Raw genomic sequence first — 27,968 nt, 5'->3', positions numbered from 1 at the left:
TCAACATTCCGACATGTTCATAAATTACACAGGTCAGAGAGTATTCTTTGATATTTTTAGATTATCAAGCGTTACCTCATCCGGAGATTGTACCTTCCTTTTAATTTCATACTGTTAACAATGACCTTGGCATTAAGCCATTCTGCGTGTAAAACACAATGTTCAGAATTATGCAAAATGAAATAGTCACGTGTCTGCCTTAAGCGAGTGGTATAAGCTCTGTTTGAAAGTACTGTATCCTTCAGTGTTCTCAACGTCATTACGATGGATCAACATCTGAAGAGCATCTTGCTTTGCCTTATGACAGTTCTTTTTAGTGACGGTGAGTACTAGCAGATAATAATAATAATAATAATAATAATAATAATAATAATAATAATAATAATAATAATAATAATAATAATAATAATAATAATAATAACAATAATAATACGAGTGGGAATGTTGGGACAGTACAAACAACCAGTCCCCGAGTCAAGGAAATTTGTCCTTTAAGATCAAAATTCCCGGGGAGTTGAGTGGCTCAGGCGGTTGAGGAGGTGGTCTTCTGACAGCAACTTGGCAGGTTCGATCCTGGTTCAGTCCGGTGGTATTTGAAGATGCACAAATACGTCAGTACCGTGTCGGTATGTTCAATGGCACGTAAAAGAACTCTGCGGAACTAAATTCCGGCACCGCGGCATCTCCGAAAACCGTAAAAGTAGTTAGAGGGACGTAGAAACCAATTACATTATTATTGTTATTATTGTTATTAAAATTCTTATGGAAATGGAAACCAATGGGCTGAGGGTCCTAAGCAAACACGCTGACCACTCTTCATAGCTGCAAATAATAATAATAATAATAATAATAATAATAATAATAATAATAATAATAATATACTAACTCCTTAGTTGAATGATCAGCACCGTGGCCCTCGATGAAGATGGACCTAGGTTCGATTGCTCGACGGGTGTAGTAGTTTGGACGCTCCTGGTTAGTTCTTCTAGCTCAGAGAGCGGGTGTTACTCTTTGTTTCTATACAAATATATTCATGTAAATACACCAACCACACTATGAACTACCACAGAAACACGTAATCGTGAATACATCACTCTACGTAGGGTTCAAAATAATCAATCAATCAATCAATCAATCAATCAATCAATCAATCAATCAATCAATCAATCAATCAATCAATCAATCAATCAATCAATCAATCAATCAATCAATCAATCAATCAATCAATCAATCAATCAATCAATCAATCAATCAATCAATCAATCAATCATATACATTTAGGGCTGTCCCTCAGATGACAAGACTCCCTATCAATTATTGCTTGTCTAATCTTTTCTTATGATTTCAAAGAACTTGGAAATTTCTCGAATGTTTCTCAGGATAAATTATTCCAATCCCTAATTCCTCTTCCTATAAATGAATATTTGCCCCTTCTCTTCAATTGCAAATTTATCATATGTGACCCGTTGCCTGAAACGGGACCCAAAGTCGGCAGTGGTGTCAAAATTACATTTCTGTGTTTTGACTTCTTGCGCTACCTATGGGTATTCTTAACCAACTAAGTTATGCATCAGTTTGAGTATTCATCACTCGATGTCATGGAAACATTGTAGAATTGGTAAAAAAGTTAGTAAAAGCAGTAACTGGGTTTGTCTCAAATGCAGTTTCCTTAATAGGAACAGTCAGTAATTAATATCTTCTGAAGTATTGGACCTAAAAGCATCAACGCTTTTTTTAACGCTCAGTATCTCATGTCAATTTTAGAACCACAAAAATATCCAAAAAAGAAATCCGACATTAGGTCCCTTTAGGGGCTCAGTTGAAACTTATTCGTCTCATGAAGCCATTCCACGCTATTTCTCATATACAACTATCTTTACATACTGCTGACTGAATACCTCTGCCTTCTATAAGTCTTCACACAAACACTCCCCTGCTTCATTGAGCTGGTGGAGTTCTTCCCTGGCCAGGGTGGGCAGCAACTCTCGTGTATGGGAAAATGCTTGTTATTATGCTGAAGGATAGGTTCGGTGTGGTATGTGAGCTGCAGGAGCTGCGTATCGAACTGGATGGAAATGGAACCCAATGGCCTGAGAACGGTTGGTGAATACCTTAAAAGGGTTAGCGTTGATAAGGTCATCTCGCCGCAAAACAGTTCTTATTAATAATCTATATGAATAAAATTGTGACGACCGTGTGTCTCTACGTTGACTATTTTGACAAAATTTTCATTTATTTATCCGTTTCAGGTGTAATTATGATCATTTACACATTTTTTAGCTTTGGTGTCTGTTGGGCTGTTTGTTTGTCTGTTTGTTTATAACTTGACAACTACTGGATATATTTCTACCAAACTTCATCTTTATAATCCACCTGACCTTCGATAGGTTTTAGGGCCAATATTGTTTCTAAATCCCTGAAATGACTGGGAGTTTATACAAAATCGAAACCGTGATTTTGCACTCCCACAAAATATACACAACCAAACTTAATGGAAATCTGCCTGCCTTAATGGAAACCAATTTATAAAACAATTTTTTCATGTGCGTCATTTCTATACGAGGATTAATAAGGAATATATCATTAACGGACCGTTTTTCAGTCTAACTTCGAGCGCACTTAGCCAAAGTAAAGTATATTTCTTGTAATTGCAAACTTCATATTTACCATCCCCCTGTCCAAAGGTAGCTTTTAAGGTCCGTAACATTTCAAATGCCCAGAGTGGTCTGTGAGTTTATAGGAAACCGAAACAGTGATTTTATTCTTCCACAAAATATTCCAGACTATTCTGAATGGGAATCAACCAACCCTGTTGAAAATCCATTTCTAAAACGTTTTCCTCGTGTGCACATTTTCGATAAGATGATTAATAAGAGAGATATAATTAACGGACGGTTTTACAGGTTAAGTCCAGTGGAGATAGACGAAAAGGTGCAGTATGTGGAGAAGATTCTTTGCCTTCTTCTATACAAATAAAATCTTAACGACCGAACGTCTGTACATTGACTATTTGGACAAAAGTTTCGTCCAGTTATCCGTTTCATGTGTAATAATGACTAACTACGTATTTTTGTTTTTAGCTTTGGTGTCTGTATGTTTGTCTGAGTTCTTATAAGATATATTTCCACCAAACTTGATATTTAGAATCCAGCTGTCCTTGGTTAGGCTTTAGGGCCAATAATATTTCTGAATATCTAAACTTACTGGGGATTTATACGAATCCGAAACCATGATTTTGCACTACCACAAAATATACACATCTAAATTTAATGGAAAACTACCATGCTAAAAAAATTAATTTATAAACTTTTTTCTCATGCGCATCATTTCGATATGAGGATTGATTAGGGGGATAGCATTAGCGGACTGTTTTTCAGCACAAGTCTCAGGGGACGTAAGTAAAAAGTGAATGTCTATTTTTCAACTATAGATCAGGGTCTCTCAAACGCCCAAAATCTCACGCGTGCAAATTGAGGCGCAGAATTCCTGTGCACAGAGCATCGGTCCCATTCGGCTCGGCTCGGAACAACGCTTCGTCTCTGGGCTGCTCGGCTAAGCTCGGCTCAACTCGGCTCAGATTTGGAGCGCTACGGAGCAAGTGAGGAAGAGCGAGACAGGCGTGGGGAAGGAGAGAGACAGCGCTATTGCTCCAAATCGAGGAGTGGGGGTCTGCATCTGGTCAACCAAGCCAAGTCGTCTTTTGCACCGTGCACAGTGCATGCATCCTGAGAGGCCCTGGTTTAGATAAACTGGAAATACTAGCAAGAAAAATCTTGAAAAAATTCTAAGGATCAATGTCTGTAGAATGGATGATAACAGATTGACGAAACAGACATTCAAGTACTTTTGGGAGAAACAGTCAACAACGAGGTGGATACAAGAGATCAAGAAAGATTTAGAGAGAAATGAAATGAGAAAATAAAAAACTTCTGAGAGATATTTAGAAAGAAAATTTTAAGAATGGAAGGATTTAAAGGAAGAGTGGTCTGAGGAGAGAAGAATAAGGCATAGCGCGATGATGCAGGAATACTGGAAAGAACGGAGGAGGAAACAACAAGGAAGTATGAACTGAAATATTGACACGTAGTCTCCAGCCAGCCTCATCGTAATTTTTCTTTTTCTTTTTTTGCTATTTGTTTTACGTGGCACCGACACGGATATGTCTTATGGCGACGATGTGATAGGAAAGGCCTAGGAATGGGAAGGAAGCGGCCGTGGCCTTAATTAAGGTACAGCCCCAGCATTTACCTGGTGTGAAAATGGGAAACCACGGAAAACCATCTCCAGGGCTGCCGACAGTGGGGTTCGAACCCCCATCGTAAATAATAATAATAATAATAATAATAATAATAATAATAATAATAATAATAATAATTCGGAGGACAAGTCCGTGGGTATGCTCCTCAAAACCTGGCTTTCAAAAGATCAGATGGAAAACTTGCATTCAGTAATCAGGATAATTGTCAGGAATTAGCACTTTACTTCGCTGATCTCCTCAACTGTCCAGAGCCCCTCACAAGATTCCCTCAAGAACCCCCAAGGTACACTTTCCCAGAATCTCCACCACCGACAGAGGAAGAAATCCGCGGCCACATCCTCAAACTTAAAAACAATAGGACCTCCGGAGAAGATGGCATCATTGCGGAACTTCTGAAAAATCTTGGACCTAACTCCCTCAAGGAGCTCACTCAAATCATCACAGATATCTGGCAATCGGAAGAATTACCTCAGGACTGGAAGTGCGCCCTCATCCACCCATTACACAAAAAGGGAGATAAGACCGACGTAAACAATTACAGGGGCATTTCTCTTCTCCAAGTGACTTACAAAATTCTTTCAGCTTGCCTTTTGAAGAGAACGCAAGAACAACTTGAACAAAGTATTGGCGAATATCAAGCAGGCTTCCGCCCTGGTCGCTCGTGTGCAGAACAAATATTCAACTTGAAGGCAACACTTAAATACAAAGCATTGAGGAACAAACCGGTCATCTGCATTTTTGTTGACTTCAGGAAAGCGTACGACTCGGTTGATCGACAGTCTCTCTTCGTTATTCTTGAGGAACTGGGGCTTGATTCCAAGACCCTCAACCTCATCAAGGCAACACTCACTGACACTATCTCCAAAGTTAAATTCATGGGGGAGATCTCTGAACCATTCCCGATTAAAACTGGCGTCCGACAAGGTGACGGCTTATCTCCGCTTCTTTTCAACCTCGTCCTAGACAAAGTCATCCGTGAGTGGGAAAAGGTATTGAAAGACATGGGATACTGGCGCCCCATACGACTAGGACGACCCAAAGGCGGTATTGAGATATCATGCCTCGCTTTTGCAGATGACCTGGCCATACTTACAGATGATGTATTCACAGCCGTTAAACAAATTGAAACCCTTAGCGAATGTGCTGGAAAGGTTGGCCTACAAATTTCCTTTGAAAAGACCAAGTTCTTCTGCTCAAAACTTGACATCCAAACTTTGAACACGGCACATGGGCAAATCAACCGAGTACCACACTTCAAGTACTTGGGAGAAATACTTGAACCAACGGGAAGCGAGAAGGTTGCCCAGAAAATTCGCCTACAAAAATTTCGGAAAGCCTACGGTAGGGTTCACAACATATACAATAAAAAGTGCTTGTCCCGCCATGCAAAGATCAGACACTATAATACAGTAATAAAGCCCGAAGTCTTATATGCCAGTGAGACCCTTACACTAAACGGGAAAGGTGACCTAGAAAATATTTTAAAAGAAGAAAGGAGAATCCTGAGGAAAATTCTCGGCCCCCGAAAAACAGAAGATGGATATAGACTGAGGTTACGCAGAGAGACAGAAGAGCATTCCAACATTGCAGCAGACATCCGTAAAAGACGTCTGAAATTCTATGGGCACGTCCACAGATTGCCGGCAAGTAGACTGACACACAAGATTCTCACCTACATAGAACATCTAAAAAATATTCCATGGGTATTAGAAGTGAAGAAGGATCTGGAAAAAGCCCAGATAAACCCAAATGACACCGCGGACAGAAACCTTAATAGGAAAAAAATTAATGGATGGAAAGTGCAACCAGAGAACGAAGTGAAAAAGAAGACTGGAGCAAAGTGGACAGAAGAACGAAAAAGGATCCACGGAGAAAGGATGAGAGCTGTTTGGCAACTCAGAAAACAGAATCGTTAGAGCTTTGCGTGATCCATTGGGTCCATACGCACATAATAATAATAATAATAATAATAATAATCATAATAATAATAATAATAATAATAATAATAATAATAATAATAATAATAATAATAATAATATGATATTGGCTACCATGTGCAGATGTTTTAAAACTGACACCATTTAGGCTGTCGGTGTGTGAGTTTCAACGTTCCGTTTTACTTCGTCAGATGGCAGAGAAAATTGAACGTTTTTGAATGATCCATGGCTGATTTATCAAATCATGTTGTCGGTTTAACATCCAGTGTGGCACTAGAGATGTTCTGTTTGCCGATGTCGTGTCACATGAAGTGGAGAACTGACTCTCTTCAGCTCTTAAAGAATCTGGATCTTGATACTCTACCACTGATCAACAGAGTGACACTGTTCTTTCAACCGGGTGAGTTGGCCGTGCGGTTAAAGGCGCGCGGTTGTTAGCTTGCATCCGGGAAATAGTGGGTTCTAATCCCACTGTCGGCAGCCCTGAAGATGGCTTTTCGTTGTTTCCCATTTTCACACCAGGCAAAGGCTGGCGCTGTACCTTAATTAAGGCCAAGGCTGCTTCCTTCCAACTGCTAGGCCTTTCCTATCCCATCGTCGCTATAAGACCTATGTTTTTTGCTAGTTTCTTTACCTCGCACCGACACAGATAGGTCTTAAGGCGACGATGGGACAGGGAAGGCCTAGGAATGGGAAGGAAGCGGCCGTGGGCTTAATTAAGGTACAGCCCCAACATTTGCCTGGTGTGAAAATGGTAAACTACGGAAAACCATCTTCAGCGCTGCCAAAAGTGGGGTTCGAACCCACTATACCCGGGATGCGAGCTCACAGCTGCGCGCTCCTAACCCCACGGCCAACTCACCCGGTGCACTGCTTTCACCATATCATACGAACCTGCTTGTAAGTGGAATTGTAGAAGTGTAGAGTGTTGAATGTGAGGAAAGGAACGTTAAGGACGACACAAACACCCAGTCCCCGGGCCAGGGATATTAATAATTTACAATCAAAACCCCCTGACCCGGCCGGGAATCGAACCCGTGGCCGCCGGGTGACAAGCGGACGCGTTGCCCCCTACACTGCGTGGCCGAACGTGTGAGACTGTTAGCAATCTCACTGATCTGCTAATTCTACTTCTCTTCTTATCCGAACATCGGTTATTCTTGAGACATCTAGTAATATCTCGTTTTCTTGAACCAATTACACAAGGGCTGTAAATACAGTAGTTGCAATATTTAATGAACTAACAAGTACAATTGCGTTACATTCCTTTAGGGTAGCCACCCGCAAAGCCAAATGTCGGGAAGCTGTTGAGGACCGTAGGCAATGCGTTATCTGTTGATGACAGCGACGGAGCAACCTACTGCACGGAGTACAGATGCCACGCCAAGAAATCGGTGGTCTCCAAGGGGCCCTTTCAACTTCCGAAACAGGTCGAAGTCACAAGTACTCATATCTGGTGAGTACAGAGGGTGTTCCAACCTCCCAATGCATCCGCTGCAATAAGATATTGCCATTTTTTGCGACATGACAAACGTACTATACGGTTACGCATACTCGTCACAGGTTTCACATAATCCTCGATAATATTCTGATGAATTTTTGCCACGGGCAACCACGATTTTAATCCACGAATGCTGATCACCTTTTGAAAACATGCTTTAAGAGCGGTGAAATCGACACTCTTCACTTCAACGCCACACAGCGATGCTATGCTCGTCAAATGAACACTACACATCGACAATAGGGCCACCTGATGGCTTCCATATCCTATTTGCGCATGCCAGATCTCCTGCGAGTATCTGGACTACGTTGCTACTAGTTTATTTACATCCCTTCTATTTTCATCCTTCCATATCCCTTAGTGCTACTAATGATATTTTATAGAATATTATTTTGTTAGTCCAGTTATTTTCAGAGTCCCTGATCCGTAAAATTCGAGTGTAACCTCGCTGAAAATATTGTTAGTGTGCTTCAGTGAATGTATATGAAATTATAGTTGCTATCTATATTGACATAGACCTATTGTGGTCATAGGTAACACTGTTGAGTGATTATATGATGGAACTTTGCACGAAGAAGGTCGAATAACGACAATTATAACTACTGTATATGTTGCTCGTTTCAGGGGATGTCAGCAGTCAAGAATTCGATCTTCTCGATATCAGTGGTATGCTTCAAGCTGATCATTGTTCTATAGTCTCGAAATTCATTGGTAAGTCACCATTTCAACACAAGGGTTTTAAGATGATATTTCATTTTAGCCATTAATATGTATCGTACGGAACACAGGAAGATTCAGAACAACGCCGGCTACGCTTAGTATGTAGTGCGGAACGGAAATCTTATCGTTTCTAAGCGGGAAGTTATGCCCAGAAATACATGATTTTGGCACTGTAGGGCAGGGCTTCTCAGGGTGCATGCACCAGTGCATTGCGCGGTGCAAGGTGCAAAGGACGACTTCGCTTGGTCGACCAGAGTACAGAACCCACTTCTCGATATGGAGCAATAGCGCTGTCTCTCTTTTTTCCTACGCCTGTCTCGCTCGCTCCGCCTGTCTCCCTGTTCCTCACTTGCTACGTAGCGTTCCAAATCCGAGCCGAGTTGAGCCGAGCTGAGCCGAACTTAGCCGAAACGCCCCGAGACAAAGCGCTGGTCCAAACTGAACCGAGTGGGGCTGATGCACGGTGTAAAGTAAAAAAAATCGGTATGTCAAACACACTGAAATTACAATATAAATTATAACACTATAAACATACCTGTAAAAATTACAACTATTATACAAAGAATGACATGTTTCGTTCTACAAGAACATCCTCAGATTATATCAAATCACTTAAAACCTGTTTATATATGTACAGTATTGTTTACGTTGCATAAACTTGTCAATGATAGAGAGTTTACTGATAACATGAACCAGTAATGGCAACAAATACATTTACAAATTAAGATATTGAAAAACTTGCGTACTTATCAAGAGTGCCGATGCTAAGTCCGTTGTCACCAAACCTGAAACAGAAGATCAAATATGGATAACTATATGTTGCCTGAAATAGTGAGTCTAACCATCGTCGTCTTGGTCTACCTCTACTTCTCTTACCCTCCATAACAGAGTCCATTATTCTCCTACGTAACCTATCCTCCATTCGCCTCACATGACCCCACCACCGAAGCCGGTTTAAGAGTACAGCTTCATCCATCGAGTTCATTCCTAAATTAGCCTTTATCTCCTCATTCCCAGTACCCTCCTGCTATTGTTCCCACCTGTTTGTACCAGCAATCATTCTAGCTACTTTCATGTCTGTTGCTTCTAAGTAATGAATAAGATATCCCGACTCCACCCAGATTTCTCTCTCGTAAAGCAAAGTTGGTTTCAAAACAGGCCGATGTAAAGATAGTTTCGTGTGGGAGCTGACTTCCTTCTTACAGAATACAATTGATCGCAACTGCGAGCTCGGTGCATTTGCTTTACTACACCTTGAAGCAATCTCACTTACTAAATTACCATCCTGGGAGAACACATAACCTAAATACTTGAAATTGTTGACCTGTTCTTGTATTGTATCACCACTCTGACGTTCAATTCTGTTGAATTTCTTACCCACTGACAACAATTTAGTCTTCGAAAAGCTAATTTTCATACCATACTCATTGCACCTATTTTCAAGTTCCAAGATATTAGACCGGAGGCTTTCGGCACAATCTGCCATTAAGACCAGGTTGTCAGCATAGGCCAGACTGCTTACTACATTTCCACCTAACTGAATCCCTCCTTACCAATTTATACCTTTCAGCAGATGATCCATGTAATCTACGAACAGCAAAGGTGAAAAATTACAACCTTACCTAACCCCTGTAAGTACCCTGAACCAAGAACGAATTCTGCCGTCAATTCTCACTGAAGTCCAATTGTCAACATAAATGGCTTTGATTGATTTTAATAATCTACCTTTAATTCCATAGTTGCCCAGTATGGCGAACATCTTTTCCCTCGGTACCCTGTCGTATGCCTTCTCTAGATCTACGAAACATAAGCACAACTGCCTTCAATTATCTGACGCATACTGAAAATCTGATCCTGACAGCCCCTCTGTGCTCGAAACCACACTGGATTTCATCCAACTTCCTCTCAGCGACTGATCGCACCCTCCCTTCCAAGATGCCAGTTAATACTTTCCCTGGTACACTAATCAATGAGATACCTCGATAGTTGTTGCAATCCTTCCTGTTCTCTTGCTTATAGATAGGTGCAATTACTGTTTTTGTCCAATCTAAAGGTACCTTACCAACACTCCATGCTAATCTTATTATTCTATGAAGCCATTTCATCCCTGCCTTCCACACTATACTTCACCATTTCAGGTCTAACTTCATCTATTCCTGCTGATTTATTACAGTGGAGTTTATTTACCATCCTTACCATTTCCTCAAGCGTAATTTCACCAACATCATTTTACTCCTCCCCATGAGCTTGGCTGTTCGCAATACCACCAGGAAGGTTTCGTGTGTATTTTTTCAGGCATGTTCATAGTGTTATAATTTATATTGTAATCGCAGTGTGTTTGACAGACTGAAAAGTTTTTGTTACATTTAACTAAGTCGTCACTGAAAATATGGCTTCATTGTTAACAAAAATAAATAAAAATGCACAGTGCTCAGAACCTCTGCGCCTCAGTTTGCATGTGTAAGATTTCGGGCTTTTGAGAGGCCTTGCTGTAGGGCATCGAAGTTTGGCGTAACCTCGGAAATGGGAAAGGGTGTGCGTTCCATATTTTGGAAGGAAACCTCTACCAACTCAACAAGAGCATGGTATGGTACATTAAATTACAAAATAGGTTTGAATTGTTCACCTCGTCCTTGACTACAAGCCTGTACGTAATGCACATAATTTGAAAATGTGCGCCCATCTCTGCACCGTCGTTATGACAATTCAAACCACTTTTGTAATTTAATGACGATACGATGCTCTTGTTGGATTGATGGAGGTTTCTTGACAAACTGTAGAACGCACAACCTTCCCATATCCGATGCGTTGCCATATTCTGACGTTCCACAGCACCAAACCATGTATTTTCCGACATGACTCCCTGTGGATAAACGATCAGTGTACCGTCCCGCACAATATACTAAGCATAGCCGGCGCTGCTTTTAATCATCCTGTATGCACAGTAAGATGTGAACTAATAACCATTTACGCCGTGTTATTTCCCATTAGTAACTCGATGTCAGATTCATGGAAAATATGCGTTCATTTATCCTCGCCTCGGATGCAAGGCAAGCCTTGTTAGCGAGTGAGTGTCTATGGAAATACGTGTTTGTGAAATGTGTACAGTTCTTTTTTGCATATTGAATCACTAAGTATGTGTTACAATTGACATAAACGTGTCTTATGTCTAGGTGCCTGAAAACGAATGCATTGGATAAGGTGCCCATTTATTTTAACTCCTTTTGTATTTGCCTTACACTTCTTTATGGCTCCTTCAATGAATTCTTTAACGAGGTACGGTGAGAGAGAGAGAGAAGCCCTGCCTTGCGTCTTTACTTTTTGTTTTTGCATATCTACGAGCAGATACTTCCTCCCATACCTTCCATCGTGGTCTGTCCTGTACAAAGTCGCAGTAGCAGTACAAACCTGTAGATTTAAGAATTAGTTTGAATAGTTTGTCCCAACTCACGTATTTGAAAGCCGATTCAATATCTACTCATCTACTCATCTACATCCTCCTTTCTAAAATTGCTCGGAGAGCCAATATTGCTTCTCTTGTTAGCATCCCTGTCATGAAACCAAACTGGTCCTTATAAATGTGTAAGTTTAATGTGTTATACGGGACAATCAAAAATTTCTGTTCGACAGTCCTGAATCGGGATGCCAATCAGGGAAATTCGCCGTGAGCAGTGAGGCACTCATCCGCACCAGGTGGAAGATCCCCGTGTCCTGCAGCGTGAAGAAGTCCGTAACCACCTGCTGCACATCCTCGTCTGACAAGCAGCTTCGATCCTTCAAGGCCTTTTGAGGAGGCCGAAGGCGTGATATTTGCGTGGGGAAAGATCAGGACTGTAGGGCGTGTGCTCTAGTGTCTCCCAGTTGAGTTGGCGAATCTCCTCGATACGGAGGTCACATTTCCCGTCGACGGTTGGCTCTTGAACTTCCTGGGACGAGGGGACGATGGATGACACCACTGCCTCATCGACGCCTTTGATTCCGCTTCCCTGTGGTGACACCAGGTTTCGTCGCCTGCAATAACGCGCTCCGGGAACGTGTTGCCTACCACGTTGAAACGCATCAGGAGCTGCAGGGAAACGCCATCCGGTGTGCTTTTTCTTCGGCATTCAGCCCCCGGGGTATGCACTGGCTGAAGACCTATCGGTAGCCTAAATCCTGCCGGATAATGTGTTGCACGCTATCGAGATCCATTGCTAGCGCACGAATGGGTATGCGCCGGTCCGCCCTAATCGCCTCATCCACTCCTCGCTTTATGTTGTCCGTAATGGATGAGTCTGGCCTTGCAGATCGATCGTCGTCTTGTGTCCAAACGCGACCCACATGGAATTTGGTGCATCATTCCACAACGGTGCTTTCTACAGACATGCTGCCCCATAGACAGTCTTAATTCTCCAATGGATGTCCACCGGTGTTTGCACTTCGGCAACCAAGAACAGAACAACAACACGTTGGTCTGTTTGGACACGTTTAGTAATGACGTCACCATAGTCCACTTGGCCGCATTTAGCTCACACAGCTCGGCACGACGCGACTGCCACACCAATCCCTTGCCTACGTGCCCATGCTTATATATCCGCATCGGAGTCGCGCTACGTTGCATGTCCGCTGCAGCCCTCAAACGGAAACATTTTGATCACGCCTTACATTTGCCCTGCTTTTTATTATTGATAGTAGTATTTTTGAGGTATAAGAGAGAGCAGACTTATGGTTCTGTGTTTGAAGTATTCTACACTACTGCCTTTCTTTGGTAGCATAAAAATTCTGCTTTCGATGAAGTATCACAATCATCGCAGGCTCTACACATCATGACATAGAGAAGTTCTGGCAAATTCTCCCCTCTATTCCTTAGCAGTTCTCCTGGTATGTTATCTGGACCGGTAGCTTTATTTCCACTTAATCGTTAAAGTGCTGTTTCAAACTCCCTCCTTGAGATTATAGGACAATTATCATCTTCCTCTACTTCATGTTCTGCTTCAGTACTCATTAGATCACTCAGCCCATTTCCTCCATCATACAGTTCAAGGTATGCCTTTCACCGTGCACTGATGCCATTATTATCTATTAGTATTTTCCTGCTTTTATTTCTTACTACAGAGATTTTCGCTTTAGTTTTCCGGTTTAATATTGTAATATTCCGATGTGCTCTGTCCGTTCTTGCTTGATAAATATATTTTTCAATATTCTCCGTTACCTCGACAATCCACGCATCTTCCGCTCTTCTACCGAGAGCTATGTTTGACTTCTTTGTAGTGTTATTGGATTTTTGTTGTGTTCCCTCTCCTTCACTCGTTTCTTTTCACTATCAGACCCAATATTTCCCAGGTATTCCACGGTTTTCTTAGTTTCAGCCTTCTTGCTCCCATTGTTTCATGAGTTACACCTAGCAAGCCTTCCTTTATAGCAGGGCCTCGCAAAGTGCATGCGGCGGTGCATTGCGCGCTGCAAGGTGCAGAAGACGACTTCGCTAGGTTGACCAGAGTGCAGATCCCCCACTCCTCGAGTTTGAGCAATAGCGCTGTCTCTCTATTTCCCTACGCCTGTATCGCTCGCTCCGCCTGTGTCCCCTTTCCTCACTCGCCCTGCAAGGCTCCCATCCGAGCCGAGTTAAGCCGAATTTAGCCGAGTCACCCCGAGACAGAAGGCTGGTCCGAATTAAGCCGAGTAGGACCAATGCACGGTGCACACACAGAACCCCTCCACCTCGTTTTGCACGAGTGAGATTTTGGACGTTTTAGAGGCACTGTTTTATAGTATGTAATTTCAGTTCTTCATTCCGTCTGGCTAATGTGTTTTTGTACATAAACATCCTTATTTTGATGGTCTCTTAACTTGGCTAAATCTAAAGGATTTGACTTCTATGTTCGTTTCTTTTCAGTCGGAAATTGCTTTTAGCCGTGACTAGGCAATTGTCACTGTCAATCTCTGCCTCATTGTAACTGTGACTTGCTTTAACTTGATTCAGATATCTTCTCTTGACAGGGATATAGTCATTCTGATTACGAACAGTGTCACCCGGATTTTCCAGATATATCTTCTGCGTAATGGAAAGTCAAATAAGATGTTTGTCTCAACCATATTGTAATGATCACAGAAGTAAATAATAACCTCGCGGTTGTCCGGCTCCACGGTGTAGGGGCAACGCGTCCGCCTGCCACCCGGCGGCCCCGGGTTTGATTTTCAGCCCGATCAGTGGTTTTTAATTGTAAATGATTAATATCCCTGGCCTGGCGACTGGGTGTTAGTGCCGTCCTTAATGTTCCTTTCCTCACATTCAACACTCTGCACTTCCGCAATTACACGCAGGTTCCTATCATATGGTGAAAGTAGTGGGAAAAGATCTGCAGAGGTCGACGCCACGAATAAATATCATTAAAAAAACTCGCGGTTGTTCCTAACACCTAGGCCAAACAAATCAATTGCTTCTCGGTCTGGTTAGATTCAAAAAGTAACATTGAAATTCCCCATGATTACTTCATTAACCGATTCTGTGTCAGAAACCATATTTCGTCATGTGCTCATACATTTGCCAGCCCCGTGGTGTAGGGGGTAGCATACCTGCCTCTTCGAGGCCCCATGTTCGATTCCCGACCAGGTCAGGGATTTTTACCTGAATCTAAGGGCTGGTTCAATGTCTACTCAGCCTACGTGATTACAATTGAGGAGCTATCTGACGGTTAGATAGGGGCCTCGATCTAGAAGGCCAAAAATAACGGCCGAGAGGATTCGTCGCGCTGACTACATGACACCTCATAATCTACCGGCCTTTGGACTGAGCAGCGGTCGCTTGGTAGGACATGGCCCTTCGGGGCTGTTGTGCAATGGTGTTTGGTTTTGGTCCTCATGCATTTCTTCTATTTATTCATCCTAGCTGTTTGACGCGGGAAGGTACACTTCAACAATAACAAGATTCGTGCGATTTATTTTGATTGTGAATAGAATCCTCTTATTAACGTGATGTTCTGAACATTCCTTACCCAGTTTATTCTAATTAGTAGTCCTACATGGACTCTCAAGAACATATCAGTGAAACGCTTGGAAGCCTTTGAAATGTGGATCCACCGTAGGATGCTCAGGATTTCGTGGGTTGCACGACTAACGAACCAAGAAGTACTCAGAAGAGCAAGAGCAAGTCGGGAACTCGTTGAAACAATAAAACTCCAGAAGATCTCTTACCTTGGCCACATCCTTAGAAATGACCGTTACCTCATCTTACAGCGGATTGTACAAGGCAAAATACAGGGTCGAAGAGGTGTCGGGAGGAGGCGAACATCATGGCTTGGAAACATCAAAGAATGGACTGGAATTCACAGTGTTGAAAGACTTTTCCACCTAGCTAGAGATCGTTCTGCATTCGCCACAGTGATCGCCAACGTCAGGGGGATCTGATACGGTACTATGAAGAAGAAGAAGAAGTCCTACTCAATGACTTCATCCACTTGTTCTACCACTATAGATCATTCTAAAGTCATTATTATTATTATTTTCCACTAATTGTAGTTACAATTTAGGGATGGTGAATGGAGAAAGGGCATAGCCCCACATACACAAAAGTGCCTCCATTACCACTTAAAATTATAATATACAAATATACAATTACATTCTACATAGTGCTCTTATATACAGTTACCGTATTTACATAGGCATATTTACATAATACTCACAAGACCTGTTCAACATTCAAGTCATTCGACACACCCACCCCCACCCACCCACCCACCCCCACCCCCACACACACCCACAGAGAGAGAGAGAGAGAGAGAGAGAGAGAGAGAGAGAGAGAGAGAGTCTCTCTCTCTCTCTAGAAACCCCACATATATTTTAGCTGGGCCGGCTCACTCATACCCATTTACCGTCTCAATCACTCGGAACCCCATAACTTTCATCCATCCTCCCACTCATACTGAACATTCACACAGTAGATAAATTATGTTTTGTACAGAGGGTTTCGTTATATATACATCCTTTTTACGTCTTTACAAAATTTTTCTGCAGGTAGTTCTTTTATCTGCGGTGGGAGTTCATTCCACAACCGAGCAGAACGACTAAAGAAGCCACTTTGATAAGATGCTGTTCTTGCAAATGGAGGGAAAAGGGACACACCTCGACCTCTTTGAGCGGAACGATAGTCATTGCTGTAGAATCGCCATTCCCTGACGGTCTTCTTTGACACAGCCAGAGAATACCCAGTTCTCTTTCTTTCATGACAATTTTAGCTTCTTCCATTTTTCTGTTTCCAGCAGCGTTGTCACATTCCACGTTCAAATTTTCATTTACTCCTTATTGCGAGGATTTCGCTTAATGACGACCCAGGAATTCTCGTCCCTTCCCCTGCCGGATCTTGTGTTCCGTGCCTGATGATTAGTAAACGATACATCTTGCTGTGACAGCAATATGGTTGCTTAACTTGAAATGAAGTAGTGCAGTGGTTTCCTGTTGTCTTCTGCATATAGATGCCACCCCTAACATGGGGAACAAAGGCCCTCTGTATACACCCCTAACCTGGAGAAGAGACGCTATAACGATAGTTTTTCGTAGTTTACTCCACTAGATTCTTCCGTTCTCTGTGCCGTTAGAGAATGAGATTCCGATTCTTCTTGCGCCTTTAAGACGATTGATCAGATTCCGCCTGCAACCCTGGTAAGGGGAACTTCAACGTGCTACCTGCTGAGTCGGCTGGGCCGAACATTTTAAAAGAGGTGTTACTCCTCTATCACTCACCCTTTGTCCTGACTTGTAACTGGCAGAGCCTGGTTTCCCAAAATATTGAGTCCAGGTTGGTGGGGTTAAAAAAAACATGATTATAAGAAAAAATTAAAGGAATGTCGGAAATTGGGCCAATGTAATGAAATAACTGGAAGAGATTCGTAACTCAAGAAGTAACATTTTTGGATGCATTTTTCCTTATTAGTTCTGCGATATTGGACTGCTGAATTTGGCTGTATTCTGTAGCTAGGCGGCAATACTACTACTAATGTTATGGTCTTAGCTACCGTGTATTTCAATTTGACGCCATCTGGCTGCTTGCCCGTCAATTTTGATGTTCCATTTTACTCTAGGCCTACTAGATGGCAGAATAAACCGAATCTCTCTTGGGTGTGTATAGCTGAGTTGTAATGAATTTTGTCGGGCAACAACCAAATGTTTCATCAGAGATCTTTTACTTCCCGACATCGTACGACGTTTAATAATAATAATAATAATGTTATTTGCTTTACGTCCCACTAACTACTATTTTAAGGTCTTCGGAGACGCCGAGGTGCTGGAATTTAGTCCCGCGGGAGTTCTTTTACGTGCCAGTAAATCCACCGGCACGAGGCTGACGTGTTTGAGAACCTTCAAATACCACCGGACTGAGCCAGGATCGAACCTGCCAAGTTGAGGTCAGAAGGCCAGCGCCTCAACCGTCTGAGCCACTCAGCCCGGTGTACGAAGTTTACGAAGTTGTATTGTTTCTTAAGTGAAGGTATGTGCAGGGACAAGACAGGTCAGATATAAAATGTTTGTCCGAGTACAGCCATCGTATTATGTTCTCTGGCCAGTCGAAGTTGAAATAAGTTTATCCACGATTCTACTGAGAAGGGCTGTCACACTAGTCGACAGCAGAAACTCTGCGCGCCTGGTTCTTAGTTCAAATGTTCTCACTGTATAATATCTACATATTGTAATTAAGACTGTCACCACCACCACGACCACCACCACCACCACCACCATTATCGTCATCATCATCATCATCATCATCATCATCATCATCATCATCATTTCTTCTCTCCAGCAAGCCGGGTGAGGTTTTTTCGTACGAGTCTTCTTCAGTTTGTCTTGTCCATCCACAGATGTTCATATTTGAGATTAAAGTTTAGATTTCTCCCAAACATCAAGAGGTCTTCCCCTTGGTCTCTTCCTAGGAACACTGCGATCAACGTATGCTCGAAGATTCCTGTACGGATCCATCCTTTTCGTGTGACCTGTAATTAAGACTGTAATAAGTTGATATTCAGTGTAAATATCTAGTATATCAGTAAGGACAACTATTATCTACGAGTAGAACTTGTGTTGCCATACTCCCGTATTTTGTAAGGACATTTTGTACGTTTAATTATCACTAGATTAAGCTAGAAATAACATGAGGATGGTTATGTTGTAATGAAACAGCAGAAAATATTCTTTAGAGTGATAGAATATTGAACAGAGTTTGAAGATTCCTTCCTATATTCGTAAGGAAGTAAATTTTGATATTTCCTCGCTATCGTTACTATCTTTATAATTAGGTTCCATTTCCGTTTCAATTCAAGCCTAGAAAACACTTATTAACTGGACCGGCAGCAAAATTCTTCAAAGGAACATAACAGCCATGTGTGTTCGTAACAGACTTTCAACGTATTAGTTCGTGTTACGTACATGTAGGACGTGTTGAAGAGATGTTAAGTACAGAACAAAAATGGCCAGCCGGACACCAATGGGATCCGAACCCACAACCTCCCGATTTCGCGGCGGTTGCTCTACCAATTGAGCTATGGTGGCCTAGGCGATCTTTGTTCTGTTTGAAAGAATCTGAGCTACAGGTCTGGCACTGCTGCTAGTACACTGTAGAGTGCGTTTAAGTCGCCCGTTGTGGGGCATGTCAATGAATATTGAATTTTCACGACCGCATTGTAATCGAAACAGACTTTCAATGCGAAATCGGGAGGTTGTGGGTTCGGATCCCACTGGTGTCCGGCTGGCCATTTTTGTTCTGTACTTAACATCTCTAGTCCGCCTCCGTGGTGTAGTGGTTAGCGTGATTAGCTGCCACCCCCGGAGGTCTTGGTTCGATTCCCGGCTCTGCCACGAAATTTGAAAAGTGGTACGAGGGCTGGAACGGGGTCCACTCAGCCTCGGGAGGTCAACTGAGTAAAGGTGGGTTCGATTCCCACCTCAGCCATCCTGGAAGTGGTTTTCCGTGGTTTCCTACTTCTCCTCCAGGCGAATGCCGGGATGGTACCTAACTTAAGGCCACGGCCGTTTCCTTCCCTCTTCCTTGCCTATCCCTTCCAATCTTCCCATCCCTCCACAAGGCCCCTGTTCAGCATAGCAGGTGAGGCCGCCTGGGCGAGGTACTGGTCATTCTCCCCAGTTGTATCCCCCGACCAAGAGTCTGAAGCTCCAGGACACTGCCCTTGAGGAGGTAGAGGTGGGATCCCTCGCTGAGTCCGAGGGAAACGCCGAACCTGGAGGGTAAACAGATGATGACGATGATGACTTAACATGTCTTCAACACGTACTACATATACGTAACACGACCTAATACGTTGAAAGTCTGTTTCGATTACAATGCGGTCGTGAAAATTCAATATTCAATAACCATATGTGTTCTTGTCTTAGATACGTGAAAGTTTTTAATCTTAACTTGAAATTTATTACCATGTACCTTAAATGGAATAACTTCGCCATTTTAAGGGTTGTACAAATTGAATAAATACGTTCGATGTATTATTCAACATATTCAAGGCAATTAAATATTAAAGTCGTAGAAATACGATGACCATGCTGTATGCAAACCTATGAATCTCTTTATTATCAACTTCAGAATTCCTTCTTAAGAGTATATTCTATTAAATAACAGAATATTCAAACTTTTATCTTATGAATAACTTTCTATTGTCAGTATATTATCAAGTCCCAATTATTTTAATAGCACATTAATTAAAATTAATTAGTTCTTCTTCCAGCTTGAACAGTATTGTTGTTTTCTGTACATTCCATGAAGATTGCCAACGTTTCAAATACATTGGAGTACTCTTTGTCAAGGCGACTGAAATACTCCTACTCGATTCTAGGTAATCAGTCCCCAGGCAGCTAATTATCTTACCTAATTAAATAGGCAATTCCTGTTTAATATTTATCTTTAAATAATAGTGAGGGTATTACTGTAGTTGTGTTTATCACTCTCAGGAGTATTGTACATACCCTGTCCTCAACAGCACGTTTACAAGCGTGAGTGAGATAAGACCTACCACCACAATTACAGTAGTGTCCAAAAGTTAAGCATAAGTTACGAGTAAGCAGGGCAGCAGGAAAAAGACCGCAAATCGGACGACATATGCACCTACGAACCTTACGTGTTCGCTCTGTATAGGAAAGGATTGTTCCCTGTTTTGACTAGCTGCGAAACCGCAAGGTAAACACAGCCAGTGCCTGCGGCCCATATTTCCTCAGTCGTATTTGCCCTGTTATAGTGTCCGGCTCCATGGCTAAATGGTCAGCGTGCTGGCCGTTGGTCACAGTGGTCTCGGGTTCGATTCCAGGCAGGGTCGGGCATTTTAACATTAATTGGTTAATTTCGCTGTCATGGGGGCTGGGTGTATGCGCCGTCTTCATCATCATTTCATCCGCATCACGACGCGCAGGTCGCCTACGGGGGTCAAATCAAAACACCTGCATCTGGCGAGCCGAACTTGTTCTTGGACACTCCCGGCACTAAAAGCCATACGCCATTTCATTTCCTGTTATAGTGTGCGGAGTGTAGCCTCGTGGTGAACGTGACATCATAATGGCACAACGACGACATTTGGGCCCCGTTTTGCAGGGTAGAATACTCTGCCGCCTGGAAGCAGGCCAGACACAGACCGAAGTCGCCGTATCCATAAATGTGCCACGAAGTTTCATTTCCTGGCTTTGGAGACGATTTCGAGACACAAGAGATGTTAGTCGTAGGCCTGAACCAGGTCGACCTAGTATAACCACCCCACAGCAGGACTGATATCTGGCTTTAACCGCCCGATGAAATCGGAGTGCACCTTCACGATTGTTGGCGGAGTTTGCAGCCGTCTCAGGGGTTGCCGTTTTGCAGGCAAACTGTGTAGCCTACAGGAGGCTCAGAACAGCAGGGCTGATTGCCCGACGTCCAGCGGTGTGCGTCCCGCTCACTCCAGCACAGAGACGGGCTCATTTACTGTGGAGCTGTCAACATCGAAAATGGACCATGAATGAATGGAGGCAGGTGCTCTTCACAGATGAATCCCGCTTCAGTTTGCAGAACGATTCCCGTCATACATTATCTGGGGAGAACCGAGTAGCCGATACAATCACAGGAACATCGTGGAACGGGACCTGTATGGTGGTGGTGGCGTCATGGTGTGGAACGACATGATGTTGAATTGCCGTACGGACCTGCACATCTTCATGGGTGGTCCGAGGAACACTGTTAACGCTCGGAGTTACAGGGATGAGTTACCACATGTTCGACTCTTCAGAGGTGCAATTGCACCAGACTTCCTCTTAATGGACGATAATGCCCGACCACACCGCGCTGCTCTGGTGGATGACTTTCTGGCTGGGAAAGACATTCATTGCATGGACTGGCCAGCGAGGTCTGCGGATCTGAAACTTATAGAACATGCCTGGAATGCATTGGGGAGGCGCATTGCATCCCTTCAGCCTCCACCAAGAACCCTCCAAGATCTTCGCATTGCCCTTTTGGAGGAATGGGATCGACTGCCACAAGAGCTCTTGGACCATCTGATAGAGAGCATGCCACGTCGCTACGAAGCATGTGTGGCCGTTAGGGGTAACCATACACCCTATTAACAACATATTTTGTTGTGGAAGACATTGGCAAGTTTTGTTAGTTGTTGTCAAAGGTGTACCTTAGCTATCAGGACCTTTCTGACACTGCTTTTTTTTTGGACAAGTTGGGTGACATTTGGTATGTGATTCAGCTTTCGTTTGTTCAGTAATCCGTCTGACATTCCTGGCAGGTGGATGGCCTCGTTTAGTGATTATGCTTAACTTTTGGGCACTAGTGTAGATTCCGAATATTAAGATTCGACACAGGATCATTATTTTCTTCTGGGAGCTCAGTATTTATTTAAACTTTCATGCGATCACAGAATATGGTCTAAATATGTGTTATTTCAGTTTCATTCAATAATATTCCATCTGTTCGTACCGTCCAATGAACTAGGAACTGAAATTTCTGATGGATGCACTCTCAACTTTCTTAACAAACTCTCTTTCCGCTGATATTTCTGTCATTAGCCGCTTACTCTAATTCTAATTCAGAGAAAGGGATTGATTAGTATTTTTGAATATGGGCTGCTGTATCCACTTAGTGATAGGCATTATGAATGTCAAATATAAAATTGTACTGTGTACTACTGTATATCTAAACAGAAATTCACAGAGGACAATTCGTAGTGGTGATTGTTGTTCTAATGGGAAAACAAGTAGATAAGACTAACTGAAGAAGGGAGAAAGAATATGTGAACGCTGAAAGACACGAAAATGAAATATTTCATTTGATCGTGGAACAAATTACATCGGGGTTGGGAAGTAACACTACGATTTGATGGTGAGTTTGCTGATGTCATTATCCGAGGAAGACTATCTGCAGGTGGAATGATCTTCAAATCAGTGGATGCATTAATGTGCGGTACCTGAAGAATGGTTCACCATACATAACGAACTGGATTTCGACTTAAAGGATAGGAAGCTGGCAGAAAAATGTGTTCCTTCAAGTTGCAAAAATCGCTGAGATCCAAAACCGTTTCATATCGAAAAATAGATCAAGATTTACAGCATCATCATTCACCTATTATACTGTATGGGTCCGAAGCACGGACAGTTAGGAAGACCAACCAATACAAGTTCGACTTATTGGAAATGAGAAAGATGTGCCCGTCGGGTGTTGAGGAGAATGAAGGCAGAGGACAAAGAGGTAAATAGTCTGTTCGGCAGATAGAATATCACAAACATCTTGAGAAACAGAGGTATCCAGTGACATGGCCATATCAAGCATGGCACAGCAAGTAACGATCATAGCTCTGGTGGAGAGAATATGGCAAAAAGAAACGTATCTCCTTGGCAGGCCAAGGCTGCCATGATGGTAAAACTTGAACCAGATGAGGGTCACGGGTGCTTGGCAGAGATGGAGGCAACTAGTTCAGGCTGTCCATGGTCTTGGGTCGATGGCGGTTGAACATACAAGTTTATAAGTGCCGGGTCTAGGTATTGTTAGTGGAATATGTGGTAGATTGAATGGGGTTCTATTACTGTTGCACACATACCAGAAATGTATGAAATATATTATACTGGTCTCCCTTGATGATGGAAATATTAATTATCGACGAGTGTGGTAATAGGTATACATCATACATAGAAAATATTATATTTATATAACACTTCTCTTTATTACAAGATGATGAAACCCAATATAAAAGTAAACTGCACTTTACATTTCATCATCATCATCATCTGTTTACCCTCCAGGTTCGGTTTTTCCCTCGGACTTAGCGAGGGATCCCACCTCCACCGCCTCAAGGGCAGTGTCCTGGAGCTTCAGACTCTTGGTCGGGGGATACAACTGGGGAGTATGACCAGTACCTCGCCCAGGCGGCCTCACCTGCTATGCTGAACAGGGGCCTTGTGGAGGGATGGGAAGATTGGAAGGGATAAGCAAGGAAGAGGGAAGGAAGCGGCCGTGGCCTTAAGTTAGGTACCATCCCGGCATTCGCCTGGAGGAGAAGTGGGAAACCACGGAAAACCACTTCGAGGATGGCTGAGGTGGGAATCGAACCCACCTCTACTCAGTTGACCTCCCGAGGCTGAGTGGACCCCGTTCCAGCCCTCGTACCACTTTTCAAATTTCGTGGCAGAGCCGGGAAGCGAACTCGGGCCTCCGGGGGTGGCAGCTAATCACGCTAACCACTACACCACAGAGGCGGACACTTTACATTTGCTGAGCTAAAATTATCAGTTGAACTACTCGTGTATATTCTATTATAATGCTCTCCACTTTTGTTCATGAAAAATAATACCTTGTAATTACATTGTTCTGTACGTTCTTTAACCTTAATTTTGTACCAACTTCTTTTTTCACAGAGGAAGAAGCCATATCCCAGTTTCAACTCAGATATTACTATGGGTAAGTTTTCAGTTTTACCATATATACTTAGTTAACATAATATTAAGTGAAGGCATAGGTTCGTGCGTTATCCATGAGAAAGGAAGTTTACACTTCCAATTTTGTTAAATGTACTTAATAAAAAACACACCCCAGGCCCTTCGGGGCTACCAAGCGACCGCTGCTCAGACCGAAGGTCTGCAGATCACGAAGTGTCTTGTGGTGAGTATAACGAATCCTCTCGGCAGTTATTCTTGGCCTTCTAGACCGGGGCGGCTATCTCATCGCCAGATGGCTCCTCATATTCTAATCACGTGGGCTGAATGGACCTCGAATGAGCCCTCAGATCCAGGTAAAAAAACCCGACCTGTCGGAAACCGCACACAGGGCCTCCGCGTAAGAGGCAAGCACGCTGCCCCTCCGTCACGGGGCCGACTTCAATATACTTTACATGATACAGGGAGTTCGGAAAAAACGTGAGGCGAGATGGCCGTGCGGTTAGGAGCGCGTAGCTGTGAGCTTGCCTCCGAGCGATAGTGGGTTCGAAACCCACAGTCGACAGCCCTGAAGATGGTTTTCAGTTGGTTTCACACTTTCACACTAGGCAATTGCTGGGGATGTACCTTAATTAAGGCCACGACCGCTTCCTTCCCACTCCCAGCTGTTTCGTGTCCTATCGTCGCCATAAGACCTATCTGTGTGGGTGCGATGTAAAGCAAGTTGTAAGAAAAAAGGAACACGTGAACCGAGTATGTGAGCGTCAGAGCGTTGGTCATACTGATTAGTAATTTGAAAATGTTACGTCGATATCTCGCGGTGTTGTCATTTTAGCAGCTGCTGAATTTAGCCAATCAGATCGACTCGCGGGCGAACTAAAATCAATCAATCAATCAATCAATCAATCAATCAATCAATCAATCAATCAATCAATCAATCAATCAATCAATCAATACTGATCTGCATTTAGGTCAGTCGCCCAGGTGGCAGATTCCCTATCTGTTGCTTTCCTAGCCTTTTCTTAAATGATTGCAAAGAAATTGGAAATTTATTGAACATCTCCCTTGGTAAGTTATTCCAATCCCTAACTCCCCTTTCTATAAATGAATATTTGCCCCAATTTGACCTCTCGAATTCCAGCTTTATCTTCATATTGTGATCTTTCCTACTTTTAAAGACGCCACTCAAACTTATTCGTCTACTCATGTCATTCCACGCCATCTCTCCACTGACAGCTCGGAACATACCACTTAGTCGAACAGCTGGTCTCCTTTCTCCCAAGTCTTTCCAGTCCAAACTTTGCAACATATTTGTAACGCTACTCTTTTGTCGGAAATCACCCAGAAAAAATCGAGCTGCTTTTCTTTGGATTTTTTCCAGTTCTTGAATCAAGTAATCCTGGTGAGGTTCCCATACACTGGAACCATACTCTAGTTGGGGTCTTACCAGAGACTTATATGCCCTCTCTTTTACATCCTTACTACAACCCCTAAGTACCCTCATAACCATGTGCAGAGATCTGTACCCTTTATTTACAATCCCATTTTTGTGATTACCCCAATGAAGATCTTTCCTTATAGTAACACCTAGATACTTACCATGATCCCCAAAGGGAACTTTCACCCCATCAACGCAGTAATTAAAACTGGGAGTACTTTTCCTATTTGTGAAACTCACAATCTGACTTTTAACCCCGTTTATCAACATACCATTGCCTACTGTCCATCTCACAACATTATCGAGGTCACGTTGCAGTTGCTCACAATCTTGTAACTTATCTACTACTCTGTACAGAATATCATATGCCATCTGCAAAAAGCCTTACCTCTGATTCCACTTCTTTACTCATATCATTTATATATATAAAAGAAAACATAAAGGTCCAATAATACCGTCTTGAGGAATTCCCCTCAATTATTACAGGGTCAGATAAGGGCTTTACGAGGCAGTGTTGCTAAATCTGCACATGGCTTGTTCGGGCTTGAAATGAGCATCAAACTCTAACAAACCGTGAGTTTCAGCCAATGTCACCGTAGCGTGCTTGCTATGGGGTGAACCTATTAACAAGAAAGTCCTTGTTCAAGTTCCTCCCCATCCAGAAGTTTATTTCTTTTATTGGCTCTCTCAAGCCGCTCAAATGCCACTTGCAAATTTAGCAACGGCGCCTAGCAAAGCCCATCTGAAGTTTCCCGCGAAGCGATCTGATTGGCTAACTTCAGCGGCTGATAAAATGACAACGGCGCGAGATGTCTAATTATTTTTTTCCAACTTTTTATCAGTATGACCAACCCTGTAATACTCATATATTCGGTGCACGTTGTTTCCAACCACCTTGTTTAATGTTGAATGAAAGTATACGTCCGCGCATTTTCCCTGAGAAAGAAAGTTTGCATGAATTAGGCCGCTATTAGCCGTGGGCGACTACTGGCGCAACTGAGCAACTAGTTGCCGGCCGTCATCTGAGCCAAACCCATCAAAAACACAAGTCTGCGTCTTCCACCTGAAAAATCGACAGACAGCAAGAAAATTGCAAGTGTTTTGGGAAGGTAAAATATTAGAACACTGCTTCACTTCCAAATATCTAGGAGTAACTCTTGACCGAGCACTAACCTATAGAACACACTGTCTGAATACCGAAAGGAAGGTATTTGCAAGGAACAATATTATCCGGAAATTATGGGGTTCAACCTGGGGGGCGCATCCTCTCCTTTTAAGAACAGCAAAAGCTCTCTGTTATTCAGCAGCAGAATACGCCTGCCCTGTCTGGTCATGCTAATCAAGTGGATGTTGCCTTAAATGAGACCTGCAGACTAATTACAGGATGTCTGAGATCTACACCACTTGATAAATTTTATTGTCTAGAAGGTATCCCACCTCCAGATATTCGCCGTGAGTCTGCATCCAAATTGGAGAAATCTAAAGCACTGAACCTGATAAATAATTTCGTGTGGCTATTTCTAGCCGGGTGCAGCCCTTGTAAGGCAGACCCTCCGATGAGGGTGGGCGGCATCTGCCATGTGTAGCTAACTGCGTGTTATTGTGGTGGAGGATAGTGTTATGTGTCGCGTGTGAGTTGCAGGGATGTTGGGGACAGCACAAACACGCAGCTCCCGGGCCATTGGAATTAACCAATGAAGGTTAAAATCCCCGACCCGGCCCGGAATCGAACCCGGGACCCTCTGAACCGAAGGCCAGTACGCTGACCACTCAGCCAACGAGTCGGACAACTGAACCTGATGACTCATACTTTATATGGGTACAACCAGCAAGCCAACGGCTCAACTCTAGGAAAAGCTTTCTCCTTACAACTGAAAGCCTCACTGAACCACCATCCAACTTCAGAGTGAATTCATGTCGTTCCAGATCCAGCTACTTTGCAAAACGGATGATGCCTTCCGAAAGACTTCCTTCAGGCCACGAGCAGAGCTGGTCAACATGGAAGGCGCTCAATAGATTGCGTTCAGGAGTTGGAAGAACAAAGACCAACATGAGAAATTGGGGTTTTGTCTGCGACTCCACTCTATGTGAATGTGGTGAAGAACAGACAATGAGTCATCTTCTTGTTTGTAACTTGTGTCCAACTACTTGCTCTCTCCAGAATGTGATCGACGCTACAACGGAAGCATGTGAATTAGCCGCATATTGGTCACACCACATTTAATTAAATTTGTATATATG

At 43.0% G+C, this 27,968-nt stretch overlaps 1 protein-coding gene across 1 annotated transcript in view; it reads left to right on the top strand.

Moving 5' to 3' along the window:
- Positions 1-205: 205 nt before the first annotated feature.
- Positions 206-27,968, top strand: part of LOC136872741 (lipase member H-A) — a 79,275-nt gene continuing 51,512 nt past the window's right edge. Inside the window, exons 1-3 of the mRNA XM_067146570.2 lie at positions 206-322; positions 8,321-8,407; positions 24,272-24,314. Coding sequence (XP_067002671.2) covers positions 265-322; positions 8,321-8,407; positions 24,272-24,314 — 188 coding nt within the window. The 5' untranslated portion in view covers positions 206-264. The remainder of the gene's footprint in view (positions 323-8,320; positions 8,408-24,271; positions 24,315-27,968) is intronic.

The sequence above is a fragment of the Anabrus simplex genome, chromosome 4 (genome assembly GCF_040414725.1).
Source record: "Anabrus simplex isolate iqAnaSimp1 chromosome 4, ASM4041472v1, whole genome shotgun sequence".
Classification (NCBI taxonomy): domain Eukaryota; kingdom Metazoa; phylum Arthropoda; class Insecta; order Orthoptera; family Tettigoniidae; genus Anabrus; species Anabrus simplex.
This window is presented reverse-complemented; position numbering and strand designations above follow the sequence as displayed.